Raw genomic sequence first — 15,824 nt, 5'->3', positions numbered from 1 at the left:
AATGTCAAAAGGTTAATCTGTTTAGTTAGACGATCTTCGCACATAATGACAAGCTGTCTCTGTGGCGAAGTTTTAATGCGAGTGCATCCCAATACAACGCAAATACCAGCCGCGTGGTAAGTTGGTTCGAATCCCAATAGAAACTTTTATTTTTTTTTATTTTTTTATACATTTTATGATTGTAAGTATATTTATTATATAATTTTATTTTCAGAAAATACGTATTTAGTTAAAAAATTTTCCGACAATTAATGTTCAGAAATCATTTGTGGCATTTTTAATGTGTTTGTGTGTGTTTTATTTTTTTATTATTTTAATTTTTGGCACTGTTTTAATAAAAATGTTTGAGAAGTAGTAAGTATAAATGAATTTAATATTTAAATAAAATATAAATAAAAAGTATATTAATTTCGTTTATAATCATATAATCATATAATAGAAGTATAACTTCTTACGTGCGTACAAAGTACACACACATTCTTTTTTATATTGACAGTACATCAGTGATATTACACATCGACGTACGTTTCAATTAATGTTTTGATTTAATTTGTTTGCAAATGAATCATGAAGTTTGCGCAAAGATATAATGGAACAACTATACTAAAAGTCAGACTCGACATACACATTAATGATACACAATTTACAAAGGCCTAGAAACGCGTGAAGCTCTGTTGTATAGCCACAACCTTTCTCTTGGTATAAAAGTAAGAATTCTGAGATGACCTGACTTTTCTCTGACCTTTTTTATGGTTAAAAATGTAAAGACTGAAATAGTTTTGTACACACTTATGACAACAGGTGAACAGGGAAAAGTGTACTTTTGAAGTGTGTAAAACAAATAATTCCTAGCTGAGCGCTTTCGGCTTATAAAGCCATCTTCGGAGCTATGCTACAATAGAAAGGTCTCTAATGAATAATTTATCTTAGAATTCAAAAGTTTAACTTACGTCAAAAGGTTCAAAATACCACTATGAAGAGAGATGGATCCCATGTACGATATACAAAAAATACTTCTATTACTTGTGCAGTTTTTTTAATGATGGAAAAAAATATAGAAAAAAACCTTGTCTGTCTGTTGAAAAGGCAAGAACGGCAAGAATTGACCACCTTTTTTCAACAGACAGACAAGGTTTTTTTTCTATATTTTTTTCCATCATTAAAAAATCTGCACAAGTAATAGAAGTATTTTTTGTATATCGTACATGGGATCCATCTCTCTTCATAGTGGTATACCTTTTGACGTAAGTTAAACTTTTGAATTCTAAGATCAATTATTCATTAGAGACCTTTCTATTGTAGCATAGCTCCGAAGATGGCTTTATAAGCCGAAAGCGCTCAGCTAGGAATTATTTGTTTTACACACTTCAAAAGTACACTTTTCCCTGTTCACCTCTTTTTTATGGTGATGAATCATGGACCTTGAATCATATGTGCCGAAAATTGGAAGCGTTGGAGATGTGGCTGTATCGGAGAATTCTTAAAATCCCATGGACTGATCGAGTCACAAATGAGGAGGTCCTTAGAAGAATGGGGAAGAACCGAGAAGTACTAACCACCATAAAATCTCGAAAGTTGGAATACTTTGGACACATTATGTAAAATGAATCCAGATATGCCCTCCTACAAGCCATCCTGCAAGGAAAAATATTTGGAAAGCGAGGTCCAGGAAGAAGAAGAACATCCTGGTTAAAGAACCTCAGAACCTGGTTAAACACAACATGTGTGCAGCTTTTCCGCGTTGCTGCAGATAAAGTGAAGATTGCCATGATGATCACCAACATTCGTCACGGATAGGCACATCAAGAAATTATTTTTAATACTACTAGGAAGAGATCCTGAAAACTAATTTTTTTACTTTTTTCTTTTATTTGACTTCCTTTGACCAGTTTCATTATCCGCTGCAACCGTACCAATCAACCCTACGAATAAACGGTGGTTTACTGTGTAATGTATAATATGTTATAATTACAAATACCTGCCGTCAAAAAAAACTGATGAAATAATTTTCACCATACAGTGTGGTTTTTATACTAGATAAAGTATAAAAAGGTACAATAAACGGTACAATAAAAAATAAATAATAGTTATTAAAAGTTGTACTTACTTCTTTTTCGTCTTTGGCATCGGTAATTTGGTTTGACAGAGCTGATAAATATCTCGACAGTGTCTTTTTATTTGTCAGTAAACTAAAATAAAAATTATATTTATAATCAATTATATTAAAAAAGGCAGTTATTTCACACTAATGTACAGGGTGTCCCAAATTTGTATATTTTGCGGTCTACACCGATAACTAGAGGAGAGAGAAAAAAGGTAGTTTGCCCAATCAAATCATCAATAGGTCTCCGCATTAGCGAGGTACAGGGTGATTATTGAAAAATGTTGAAACAACAGGGTTAGGTATAGATCTTCTTTACTAAGACAAAATTTAAAAATTGTATTGGAAATTTTGATAGGTATATTACTGGAGGGTTCAGTGGCGTAAAAAAATTCTTTAGGGGGTCTCACTAAGGAAATCATCATTATCATCAATCAGCCCTTTGCAACCACTGGTGAATATAGACCTTCCTTATATCCGTCCAATGTCTTCTGTCCTGTACTCTTTGAATCCAATTTGTGGTGATTATTTTTATAGAGGATATAATACAAATTATTTTTTATGTGGGCCACCCTATATATTTTGACATTATTTGTTTAAATTTGTAATTCTCTTCCACATAGTATATATGTATTTTCATGGCACCGTAAAAATAACACTTTTTTAATGTATACTTACTGTTTATAGACTTTATCGATATTATTATAGAAGTAATTCTTCGCAATGAAGTATCCCACATTATTTCTTGAAACGGAGGCGAATACTGAACTACTGTCTTGTCTTCTGATCTGGGTGTCATTCAATGACCAATCTAAGTATCTTGCAAGCATCCATATTTCTTCGGTACAACCGAGATTGGTTAAAATGGTACTTTTTTCTGTTGCTACGTTAGAGTTTTGGTACTTGTTCCAGAGGAAGTCCCATTCTGCCTCGCCGCCATGTTTTAAAACGGTACAGTAAACGGCACTTCTTAGATCTTTGGGAATTCTAAAACAAATAATATTAAAAATGTGATAAACAAATAGTATTTATAAATAAACAACAACAGCAGCTGAAGAACTACAAGGCTGTATTTCTGGAAGATCATCTACCGATACCACTTTTATAGTAAAAAAAAAATTTTTAAAAATAATGTCTGGAATTCTTGCATACCTAACTACTATGTTTTGTGAATAAGTCTTTCGACTTGGTTAAACTGAGAGACATCATTCATTCATTATACACAAGAAACATAAGCAAAACTAAGGAAAGACAACTTTAGAAATTCGCGTTAGCGACATCTATCTAGAGTCAGAGAAAATTCTCTATAGGTCGGAATGCAGAATACTTGGTAACTATCTGTTGCCTGAGCTTTTTACAAATTTATAAAGACACAGGCCGATAATCAAAACTGTTGAAAACATATATCAAAACAACACAATAAAAGGTTGTGACTGAGTATACACACAATAGTGACACAATAAAAGACAAGGGAATTATTTGGGAAGATGGGAAGAAAACAACTTAAAGTAATTTACAATGCAGATGATGCGATATTAATGACCCACGAAAAGTTCAAGATAGAAGTGAGTATAGCAAAGGGAACCGCTGTAAGTCTGATATTAGGGAACAAAAATATACGGAAAGAAGTTTAAATGCAAAATTTTCAAAACAGTTGGGCTAATATTTATTTATACTGTGAAACGGGACCCACCACAGCCAGAACAGAGGCATTTGTAGTGCTACTAGTAGAAACCGCAGACGTAAAAATACTAAGAATAATCGAAAAAAAAAGATACTGGTAGGAAAATAAATTATTTTTGTCGGTCAAAAAAGGGGGAGCGATTGCCGAGTACGATGACAGCAAGATGTCACTCTAGCGCGGTAGTTTTGTTATTACGAAACTCTTAATTTTCAATTGAAAGTACTTATAATTAATTACAAAAGATTATCGATCTCTTGTCCGACAAATTTACAGCCTGGCGTCTTTAGTCTGACAACGTAAATATGTTATTTATGGCAGGTTATGTTTCGCGATTACAGATAGACTCAGTCAAACGATACAGTTAAAACCATTTTCAAGACTTTTGTAGCCATTTTCAAAAAAGAACGGTATGGGGACTATACCTTGGCTACGTGATGAAAGAAGCAAAATACCAGCTTCTGCAGAATATCCTGCAGGCATGGGTGTCCATACCCACGGGCAGGGGGGCCATGGCCCCCTAGCTTTTCGGGTGCTTTAAACTATATATGGTTATCCAAAGTATACAAAATATAATGTGCAACATCTTCACGTCTGCCCCCCCCCTAAAAAATTTTATATGGGCGCCCGTGCCTGCAGGGAAAGATATTAGAAAAGCGTAGTGTTATCATGCGTAGTAATATCATGGAGGGACTCGTTTAATTGCTCCTCTAACCAGCTTTTTAGAACAGCTGCAAAAAGACTACAGATAGTCATGATGATCGCCAACCTTCAAAAGAAGATGGCACCTTTAGAAGAAGACGCCTAAGAGCAGAGCAGTAAAAACATCTAGAGATCATTCAAAAAACCGTTGGAACCATAACATACTGAAGACTCATTGAAAACCATTTTTTACAAGATGAGACCTTAGTCTGGAGCTCAGAATCCGAATGATCAGATGTTATGTGTTTTCTGTCTTGCTGTATGGATATGAACGTTGGACAATGGACTCTGAAACAAAAAAGAAAATAGATGCCTTTGAAATGTACATAGGTACACAGACGGGTGCTAAGAATTCCGTAGGTCTAAAAAGTTTCTAACACTGAGGTACTTCGGCGCATGGATAAACAAAAAGATTTGCTAAGAATAATCCAAGAAAGATAAATACAATACTTGGGTCATGTGTTGAGAGGGGAAAGATATGAACTACTTCAAATCATGTTAGAAGGTAAAGTACCTACAGATCAAAAGATCACTAGGAAAACATCAGAACTCGTAACTGAAAGGCCTGAGAAGATGTTTGACCGCTCATCCGCAGAAATTTTTCGTGCAGCAGTTTCCATTTGGATCGCCAACCCTCGAAAAGAGACGGCGCAATAAAAAGATGAAAGAAGAAGAAAAAAGGAGATTTGTTATCTAGTACATATTCATTTTTTACTTACACATTATCAGATTGTTTTTCTTTAAGTTTATTAAAGAGAGATTTTGCTTGTGATACGCAATTTGCAACTTCAAATGCACAGGATCTGCTGACAATCAATGCTTGCAATTTTATATAGTCTAATTTTTCTGGATCGGTGGTCACTTCGAATCCTCCGAATTTTTCATAAATGGGTGTTAACAAATGCCTCATGTACTCCTACAACGGATAAATATAATAAATGGATAGACAGATGAGACAATAATAAGTAGGCAATTAAAAATTAAAAAATATGTAATTTTTACTACAAATAATTGTAATTTCACAAAAAAAACAGTGAAAAACACATTTAGTGAATATACGTGGGTAGTCCGATAACTACTTTTCTGTCCGATGCATCACTACAGCAAGAGAAATCTACTAACGTATAATATATTATTCTTGTAGACGGCCTATATCAAAACCTCAGCCGAATCAGACTCGTAGTTTTGTTTTGGCCGAGTGTAGAAGCGAGTCTGTCAGCTGATTTTAGAAAAATGAAAAAAGGGCAATATCGACCAGTGATTCGATATCTGTTCTTGGAAGGGAAATCGCGTAATGAAATCAAAGAGACCTTGAATGCTGTGTACGATTACTTTTCTCCTTCGATCGCGACCAAGTCACACCCATGGTAGCCGAAACGGCTACCATGGAGGATAATGTGAAAAAATCCACAATCGCCTATTGGCAGACCATCGGCTGAAGGTTGGCGAAATAGATGAGATAGTAGGCATCTCAAAAGATCGCTTGGGCTTATCCTGCATGCAATTTTAGGCGTAAGAAAGCTGTGGGTGCGATGGGTGCCGTGTTTCCGCACTCAGGCCAACAAGTCCCATCATGAAACCACTTCAGAGCAATGTCTGAGGCTCTTTAAGCGTAATCTGAAGGAGTTTCTAGGTTGCTTCATAACCTTCAACGAAACTTGGATCCACCGGTACTCACCAGAAACCAAGGAACAGTCGATCTTCTTCTTCTTATGCAATCCACTAATGGATGTTCGCGATCACGTTTGACCATTTTTCTCTATCCCTTGCAATATGTATTTGGTCTCCTATGTTTTTTAGTCCGGTCCATTGTTTGACATTACGGAGCCATGACATTTTCTTCCTGCCCACTCCTCTTCTTCCTTCGATCTTCCCTTCAATTAAGGTTCGCAGAAACTGGTATCTTTCATTTCTAATTAGGTGCCCCAGGCATGCCATTTTTCTCTGTTTAATTGTGCATAGTAGTTGTCGTTCTGTACCAATTCTTCTCAGGATTTCTTCATTTGTTATTCTTGCGGTCCAGGGAGCTTAAAGGATTCGTCGATAGATCCACATCTCAAATGTCTCTAGCTTATTCATTGTGTTTATTTTTAATGTCCATTCTTCCATGCCATATAGGAGCACCTACCATATATAGCATTTTGTGAATCTTAGTCTTAGGTTTAGGTCAAAGTCAGAGTTCGTAAAGACGTTTCTGAATTTCATGAATGCACTTCTGGCCCTTTCTATCCGACATTTAATTTCCATATCCGACATCCAGTCTTCACATAGCCAGGTTCACAGGTACTTAAACTTTCTTACGCGCTCTACATCTTGGTTGTTATATGCTAGTCTTGCATTTTGATGTTGACATAATTGACGGCTCATTATAAGGAACTTTGTCTTTTTTATGTTGTCCCATGTTCTTGCTATGCTCTCCAATTTTATTAGGAAGGTTTTGGAGGTCTTCTATATTGTCTGCTATTAAGACCGAGTCATCCGCATATCGTATATTATTGACCCAGGTTCCATTTACTTTGATGCCGCTTTCGCATTCCTCAAGAGCTTCCTGGAAGATACTTTCTGAATATAAATTGAACAGTAGTGAGGAGAGAATGCATCCGTGTCTTATACCTCTGAAAATTTTTTGAGCTTGCGTTGTTTCATTGTCCACCTTGACGACAGCTGTTTGATTCCAGTAAAGAGCTTCTATGCAACGAATGTCTTTTTGATCTATGTCGAGTTGTTTTAGTATATGTAACGAGTTTATGATGTTGTATTCGATCGAAGGCTTTTTCATAATCTATAAAGCACATCATTACATCTTTCCTTTGATCGTAGCAGTTCTGAGCTAGCACGTGGGTTGCAACTAGTGCTTCAATGGTACCCAGGCCTTTTCGAAATCCAAATTGTGAGCAACCATAAACCTTATCGCATTTTGTGGAGATTCTGTAGTGAAGAACTTTGAGGAATATTTTTAAAGAATGGCTCATCAGACTTATCAGTCGGTGGTCTTGACACTTCATCGTTGCGTAGTTCTTTTTTGGCAAAGGGATAAAGGTAGATACAAGCCATTGGACAGGGAATTTTCCTTTTTTATAGATTTGGTTGAAAAATCTTTAGAGTATCGTAATTCCCTCTTCATCTAACAATCTGAGTAACTCTACAGGAATTTTATCAGGTCCAACTGCTTTCCCGTCTTTCGAGGTATTTATTGCTCTAGTAATTTCTGTAATTGTGATCTCGGGACCAGATAGGTTGTTAATATCTATCACTTGTTCCTGAACGACTTCTATACAGTCGATACCGTGGACGTTATCCCGCGAATGTGCTCCAAAAAATACTGTCCTATCGGCCGGAAAAGTTATTGCCCTCGTTTTCTGGGATTCACAAAGTGTGATTTATATCAGCTTCCTGGAAAAAGGCAAAACGGTCACAGATTGGGCAGATTCGACACCGAATTGCAGAAAAAACAGTCCCAATTGGGGAAGAAAAAGTGCTATTCCACCATGACAACGCACTGGCACACACATCTGCCATCGCCACGGCCAAATTGGTGGAATTGGGCTACGAACTACTATCCCATCCACCGTATTTTCCAGATTTGGCCCTGTAGGACTTCTTTTTGTTTCTAAATTTGAAAAAGTCACTCGCCTGACAGAAATTTAAGTCGAATGAGAAGTTCATCGCCGCCATGGAAGCCTGCTTGGCAGACCTCGAGAGAACGTATTTTCCAAATGGGTTAAAGAAATTTTTTGGAGGCTAAGTACTTATCACACCCTCCTAATATAAATAAAAAATATATCTAGATATCATTGATTTATATACTAGTAAAATAAAGAAATTTTCAAACTGATACAGCAATCATCTTAAATACCTTGTATTTTCCGTACGATGCAGACTTCTTCAAATGTTTAGTAATGACGTCAGTCTTATCTATAGCAGCTTTCCAAGGCATATACTCAGTTTCCTGCTTAAGATACTTCAACATCTCGAAAAAGATCTCGTATTTGAGACTTCCAATGTAAGCTAAGTCTGCAGCATCGCTAATGATCTGAACTCTGTTTAAAGTTGGGATCGTTTGAAAATCGGGACCCTGCAAGAACTTCGTGATCATGTTCCAGTTTCTCTCATCGTAGTTTACCTTGTATATTCCTGAAAATGAGAATGGGAATATTTATTTAAATTATTTTACTAAATTGTCAGTAAATTCGAAAAACCTAGTATATAGTGTATAGTATATAGTTTACGTACATTTAGGCTTCGGCAAGAGCTTTGCCCACGCTATGATTTTGAACCAAATAAATGGTACAAGAGCACAAATCGTTACACCCTGTGCATATGAATTGGTATTTAATAGGATGATACATGTTTAGGTATCCCTACCTCATCAGCCATCCGGGTAGAATACAAATTCACAAGCAGAAGGGGAGCGATGGGTCTTGGAACTTCACAGGTTCACATGGTTTTAAAAGAAGCCGTCTCGAATCGAGTCGTTTTCTATATCTTTTGTGCTGTTTAATATATTGAGTGCATTTAGACTTCGATAAGACCTTTGCCCACGCTATGATTTTGAACCAAATAAATGGTAAATAGTATAGGTGAAGCTATTGAAATGTTACAAGACGGTACTTGGAAACGTTTTTCTTCTTCTTCAGGTGCCATCTCCGAAACGGAGGTTGGCAATCATCATAGCTATTTTAATTTTTGAGGCAGTAGCTCTAAATATTTGTTTTGAGCTGCATCCAAACCATTCTCTCAGGTTCTTCAGCCATGAAATTCGTCTTCTTCCGATGCTTCTTCTGCCATCTATCTTTCTTTGCATATTATGAGTCGCAGGATGCCATACTTCTCGCCCCGCATCACATGCCCGAGATACTGTAGCTTTCTTTCCTTAATTGTAAGTTCAACTTCCTTCTCTTTACCTATTCTCAGTACTTCATTGTTCGTAACTCTATCTACCCAGGAAACCCTCATAATTCTTGTATAGGTCCACATTTCTTGTATAGGTCCACATTTCTTGTATAGGTCATAATTCTTGTATAGGTCCACATTTCAAAGGCGTTAAGTCGTCTCATTGTCTCTACATTTAACGTCCATGATTCCACTCCATAGTATAGAACACTGTATACGTAACATTTTGTTAGGCATACTTTAAGAGCTAATGTTAAATCTTTGCTACATAGGACCTTTTTCATTTTCCTAAAATTAGAACGTGCTTTTTCGATTCTGACTTTGATTTCTGCAGTGTAGTCATTATTTTCTGTTATAAGTGTTCCTAGGTAAGTGTACTTTTTTACTCTTTCGATCTGCTGGCCCTCTACTGTCAAGATTTCGTTAGTATTATGGTTGTTTTTAGTAATTTTCATAAACTTCGTCTTTTTGATTAAAAAAGAGTCCGTACTGCCTACTAGACCTTACTATTTTACTCATGAGTCTTTGCAGGTCTTGTAAACAATCGGCTATTATTACTGTATCATCTGCATATCTGACGTTATTAACTAAGACTCTATTTACTCTTATGCCGACTGTTTCATCTTCCAGAGTTTCTCGCATTACCTCTTCAGAATAAGCGTTAAATAATAGAGTTGATCATATGTAGCCTTGCCTGACTCCTCTCTTTATTTCCATTTCTTCAGATGTTTTTTCAGTTCTTACTATTGCTCTCTGCTGATTGTAATAGAGGTGTCTTATTAGTCTTAAATCTCTTTCATCTAGGCTTTTAGATTTTAGAAGTTCTATGAGTCGATCATGTTTTACTTTATCAAACGCTTTATTGTAGTCTATAAAACAGACGTAAAGAGGACGGTTAACAACCAAGCATCTCTGTTTCAGCACGTTGAAGTAGAATAATGCCTCTCTGGTACCCATACCATTGCGGAACCCATATTGAGTGTCACTAATATCCAGCTCCAGTTTAGAGTGTATTCTGGCGTGGAAAATTTTCAGCAGAATTTTCGGGGTATGTGACAACGTTTAGAGAATGCAAATGTTATGCAGCGGATACAAATGGCTAGATGATGATAAATAAATTAAATCAGACTAATAATTATTGTAGTGTTAAAGCACTTGCAGAGTTTTTCATTAAATACCGGGTGTCCACTTATATTTTCCCCCATTTTAACTGCTTATAACTTCTAAACGGCTTAAGACAGAAATATGCGGTTTTCGCTAAAATGTTTTATTTTAGTAAAAGTTTTGTCTGAATGGGTTGAATTTTTATATCGCTTTCAAATACGAAAAGAAAAATGGCGGATTTTTGAAAAAAACGTTGTTGACTTTTTTTTTAATGGAACACCCAGTATATTTTTTTGTAAATTGAAAGAAAGGTCATTCACCTATTCAGCGATATAAAGTTTTTTAAAATCGGTTGTCAAATCACTGAGTAATTAATTTTTAAAATGAGATGTGCAACGTGGATATCACATACCTAAATAACATAACTAAGCAAAATGATATTATGTTGTATTTCCACATTGCATCTCTCATTTTAAAAATTATTTGCTCAGTTATTTGACAACCGATTTTAAAAATTTTTATATCGCTGGATAGGTAAATGACCGTTTTTTTAAGCTACAAAAAATATACTGGGTGTTTCAATAAAAAAAGTCAACAACGTTTTTTATTTCAAAAATCCGCCATTTTTTATTTAAAAGCGATATAAAAAATGGTCATTTACCTAAAAACTTGAAAAAACGGTCATTTATCTATCCAACGATATAATTTTTTTTAAATCGGTTTTCAAATATCTGAGCAATTAATTTTTAAAATGAGAGATACAATGTGGAAATCACATCAATTCGCTTAGTTATGTTATTTAGGTATGTAATATCCACGTTGCACCTCTCCTTTTAAAAATTAATTACTCAGTGATTTGATAACCGATTTTGAAAAACTTTATATCGCTGGATAGGTGAATGACCTTTCTTTCAATTTACAAAAAAATATACTGGGTGTTCTATTAAAAAAAAGTCAACAACGTATTTTCAAAAATCCGCCATTTTTCTTTTCGTATTTGAAAGCGATAAAAAAAATTCAACCCATTCAGACAAAACTTTTACTAAAATAAAACATTTCAGCGAAAACCGCATATTTCTAGCTTGAGCCGTTTAGAAGTTATAGGCAGTTAAAATGGGGGAAAATATAAGTGGACACCCGGTATAATGTGTGTGACTCAAATACCCAACTCACCTGCCATTTTATTGTTGAAAATTACCCAATCGTTTTCATCGCCCAAATCTTCTATAGTTTGACTATGTTCTGGACAAGAAAGCCAATGTTTTGGCGTTGTAGAATTAAAATTGGGGTTTGATTTGGTTGAATAACTTAAAGGTACCCACCAACATGGTTTAGAAGCGTCTTTGGGGTATATTAGGTCTCTAAGGTGGCGATGCTATAAATAAATAAAAATATTAACAAATACCTTATAATTTAACGCAAAAAATAAAGTAAAGGACTTACAATCAACTTATTCTACCTAAGATGACCTAGGATTGCTTGTATCGGCATCATTTAGTTACTTTCACGGAGACCTGAGGATGCACAGCAAATTGTAGTATGCAAAATCAGTTGTCCTAGATAGAATAAATCGATTGTAAGTCCTTTATTTAAATACCTTATACACTCAGATGCAAAAAAACGCAACGGAGAAAATTTTGGTCAAATTCAAAGTATGTCAGTTTTTTTATTTTTAGCCCCATTTTGATGATTTTTTTAGCACACTGTGTAAAGATTTATAAATTTTAATTTGGTATAGTGAGTATTTTAATAAAATTTTGTATTTGACTTATTATACGGGGTTAATCGAAAGGTGGTTTTTTATCCTAACTTTGAAACATCCTGTGGAATAATTCCGTTAGGGGATTTTCGTAAAACCTTGTTTTTCGGCTGCAACCATGTCTCCTAAGCATTGTGTTTTTTGTTTCATGTGAAAATATGCCTTGGTTCATTTTTTTAGAGCCAAATGAATTTGCCACCCACAATTTAGGACTTTTTTAATTATGATTATTTTGGAGTTATTTTGTAATACGACGAGGTGACTTTGGTGACTGTTATCATTATGTGATATTGACACTTTTGATCATGGTTCTTAGTGTCGAAGATTGTGCGAAAGCCGTTGCTCTGGTTGAAGATGGGCGAAATTATGAATATGTGGCTAGAGTACTACATACTCATCGCTCTACCATCCAAAGGGTAGTGGAACGTTTTATACGAACTGGAACAAACAAGCGTAAAGCGGAAAGTGGCAGGAAGCGCAAAACTACTTCTTTAGATGATCGTTTTATACGAGTCAACGCTTTGTGGGGTCGTCATTTAACAGCTGTGCAAACAAGAAATCAGCTTCAAGAGGTTCGAAGCAATAATGTAAGTGTATTTGTTCGTCGAAGATTACATGAATTTGGTTTGCAAAGTTGCAGACCAGCAACTGGGCCCAAATTACTTCCACGGCACAGAGTGTCTAGGCTACAATTTTCCAGGGAACATTTACATTGGAATTTAGGACAATGGAGTAATGTTCTTTTTACGGATGAGTCGAGATACTGTCTTCACTCATCAGATGGGAGAGAACGAGTATGGCGTCGAACTTGAGAGAGATTTGCGCTTTCAGTCTCCGCGTTAGCCATGGAGGGGGTTCGGTGATGGTATGGGCAGGAATATCCCGAGAGGCGCACACTGAATTGGTATTTATTGAGGTTTCGTTGACTGCACATTGGTACATTGAGGAAATTTTAGCGAATCACGTAGTACCCTTTTCTCAATATATCGGCGATGATTTTCTATTAATGCAAGATAATGCGCGATCCCACTCTGCAATGTGTCTCACGCAATATTTAGAGGAAGTTGGTATTAATAAAATGAACTGGCCAGCGTGTTCGCCAGATCTGAACCCAATAGAGCATGTAAGACATGCATGGTAGAAATATTACAGGTCGCGAAGTCGCGCCAGCCTCAATTAACGAACTTCGCTTGGCTCTAGAAGAGGAATGGCAAAACAGCCAGTAAGATGATATTCGCAACCTCATAGACAGCATGAGCCGACGTGTACAGGCAGTTAGTTACAGTACAGTTAGTTACACGAGGCTAGGGGAGGCAATACATAGTATTAAGTCATTTTTTAGTAGTTTTTCTTTGTTATTTGCGTACTTAGGTTAAGTTACATTTAAGTTGTTTTTTTTTATGTTTTGTTATTGTTTTCATTGTTCACTAAATCATTTTCATGTGTTCAATTGATCATGTCGGTGCTTTTATCATTATTTAAATACAGTGCTTCTGATTTGTCGATATAAAATTCCTTCGATATCAGTCACCAAAGCCCCCATCGTCGTATTACAAATTAATACAAAAGATAATGGTAATAATAGGAAATAAGTCATAAAAGTCATAAATTGTGGATGTCAAAGTCATTGCGCTCCTAAAAATGAACCAAGGCATATTTTCACAAGAAATAAAAAACACAATGCTTAGGAAACATGGTTGCAACCGAAAAACAAGGTTTTACGATTATTTCATTCATAGGAGATTCTGACCAATAGAAAACTACAGAAATCTGAATTAAATCGATAATTTTGATAATTCCCCGTCATAGGAGATTCTGACCAATAGAAAACTACAGAAATCTGAATTAAATCGATAATTTTGATAATTCCCCGTCGTTAAGTATATTACGTCAGATGCCCTTCGTTGCTACGAAAAAATACTTTCAGTAACATTAATGACAATTAATGTTTTAAAAATTATAAAAGTGATGACTTTCAATCGTCAAATATTTATAAAAACTGTGTGTTTAATTGTACTAATTTGTACTTACATAAATAAATTACAATAAAATTTTGGTTTTGAACAGTTTTATTCATGAAATAATCTCAACAAATTGCACTCGAACTCTAAAATTAATATAGAATTTTAGAGCTCTTGTGCAATTACTACTGAAAATCCCCTAACGGAATTATTCCACAGGATTTTTCAAAGTTAGGATAAAAACCACCTTTCGATTAACCCCGTATAATAAGTCAAATACAAAATTTTATTAAAAAATTCACTATACCAAATTAAAATTTACAAATTTTTACACAGTGTGCTAAAAAAATTATCAAAATAGGGCTAAACATAAAAAACTGAAATACTTTGAATTTGACCATAATTTTCTCCGTTGCGTTTTTTTTGCATCTGAGTGTATGTGTAGTTGTGGAGAGAAAATGATGGGTTTAAAATGAAGGTTTAATACCGTATGTTATCAAAATAATACGATGCATTAAAAGTTGTACATACCTGAGAAATAGAAGCCGATTTCTTTGAGTAATCCCTCATTACATTAATAACCGGATACCCCGTCTGTACAGTCCACGTGTCCATGATAAGTTTAACGGTTAAATTTTTAGGAAGCACATTTTGACTGTGAGCCTCCTTAGTTAGAGCCTCCCATAAATCATCCTGTTCGGCATTTCCGTATTTGTGTTTTTTGAGGTAGTTGCTGACTCCTTTTCTCAATATCTCTTCTCCAAGGAAGAGAGTCATCATTCTTATCAGGGATGATCCCTTTTTGTAGGAAATTGTGTCGAAAATTTCATCGATTTCTTTGGGGTTTCCGATTGGTACTGATACCTATGAAAAAATAAAATATTGTAAATTTTACATAAACTATGAACTAAAAAGTAATTTAAAGAACCATGCAGGATCCTAGATAAAATGTTAAAGGGGAGAAAATCAATAATACAGAAAGCACTTCAACTTATTTTCTTGAATAATCTCTTTCTCAGAGGCATCTTTCAGTGCGTCACAGTTTTTAGATTTATTTCTAACGCATTAAGTTGAAAATGACAGAAAAAAGGTACGTCCGTGATCAGTCATTTATAACATTTACTCTAGTTGTTGATAGATGGCGCTATAATCGAACAAAAAATGATTTACGAATTATATATACGACTATAATCTGTACAATTTATAAGACTATACAAATCAAAGAAAATACCATTTTATAAATGCAATAAACACAATTGATTTGTTTTTATACCAAATTGCAATTAAAGGGGTTATACTGCAATACCCTTTTCATATTTGGCTCCTTATGATTCTGAAAACTGTCACATTTAACGTAAATGTCATGTTAGAATAAATGTTATAAATCTGTATTATCACGGACTTACCTTTTTTTCGGTCACTTGTGACGTATTGAAAAATGCCTCTGAGAAGGACCATAGTTGTGTAATGTTTGTACTATAAAGTCTTTAGACTAATATGGCACCATTGTCTGCTATTGCGTAGCCAGGATATCTTTTTAATGCATATCCATCTTTTGGCTAATTTCTACGTAAATTGTATTTAGTTCTTCTGATAATTTATCCAAAATAATCAGTTTTTCTT

At 35.1% G+C, this 15,824-nt stretch overlaps 1 protein-coding gene across 2 annotated transcripts in view; it reads right to left on the bottom strand.

Annotated features, from left to right (window-relative positions):
* The window catches only part of LOC126884827 (aminopeptidase N-like), a 71,852-nt gene that overhangs the window by 2,982 nt on the left and 53,046 nt on the right, over positions 1 to 15,824 (bottom strand). For both annotated transcript variants that reach the window (XM_050651085.1, XM_050651086.1), the window contains exons 8-13: positions 14,733 to 15,065; positions 11,655 to 11,856; positions 8,341 to 8,618; positions 5,204 to 5,400; positions 2,780 to 3,088; positions 2,108 to 2,189 (exon numbers count right to left, since the gene is read on the bottom strand). In XM_050651085.1, the coding sequence (XP_050507042.1) occupies positions 2,108 to 2,189; positions 2,780 to 3,088; positions 5,204 to 5,400; positions 8,341 to 8,618; positions 11,655 to 11,856; positions 14,733 to 15,065 (1,401 nt within the window). The remainder of the gene's footprint in view (positions 1 to 2,107; positions 2,190 to 2,779; positions 3,089 to 5,203; positions 5,401 to 8,340; positions 8,619 to 11,654; positions 11,857 to 14,732; positions 15,066 to 15,824) is intronic.

This window comes from Diabrotica virgifera, chromosome 5, assembly GCF_917563875.1.
Source record: "Diabrotica virgifera virgifera chromosome 5, PGI_DIABVI_V3a".
In the NCBI taxonomy this organism is placed as follows: Eukaryota; Metazoa; Arthropoda; class Insecta; order Coleoptera; family Chrysomelidae; genus Diabrotica; species Diabrotica virgifera.
The sequence above is the reverse complement of the archived record's forward strand: the minus strand, read 5'-3'. Positions and strand labels throughout refer to the sequence as shown.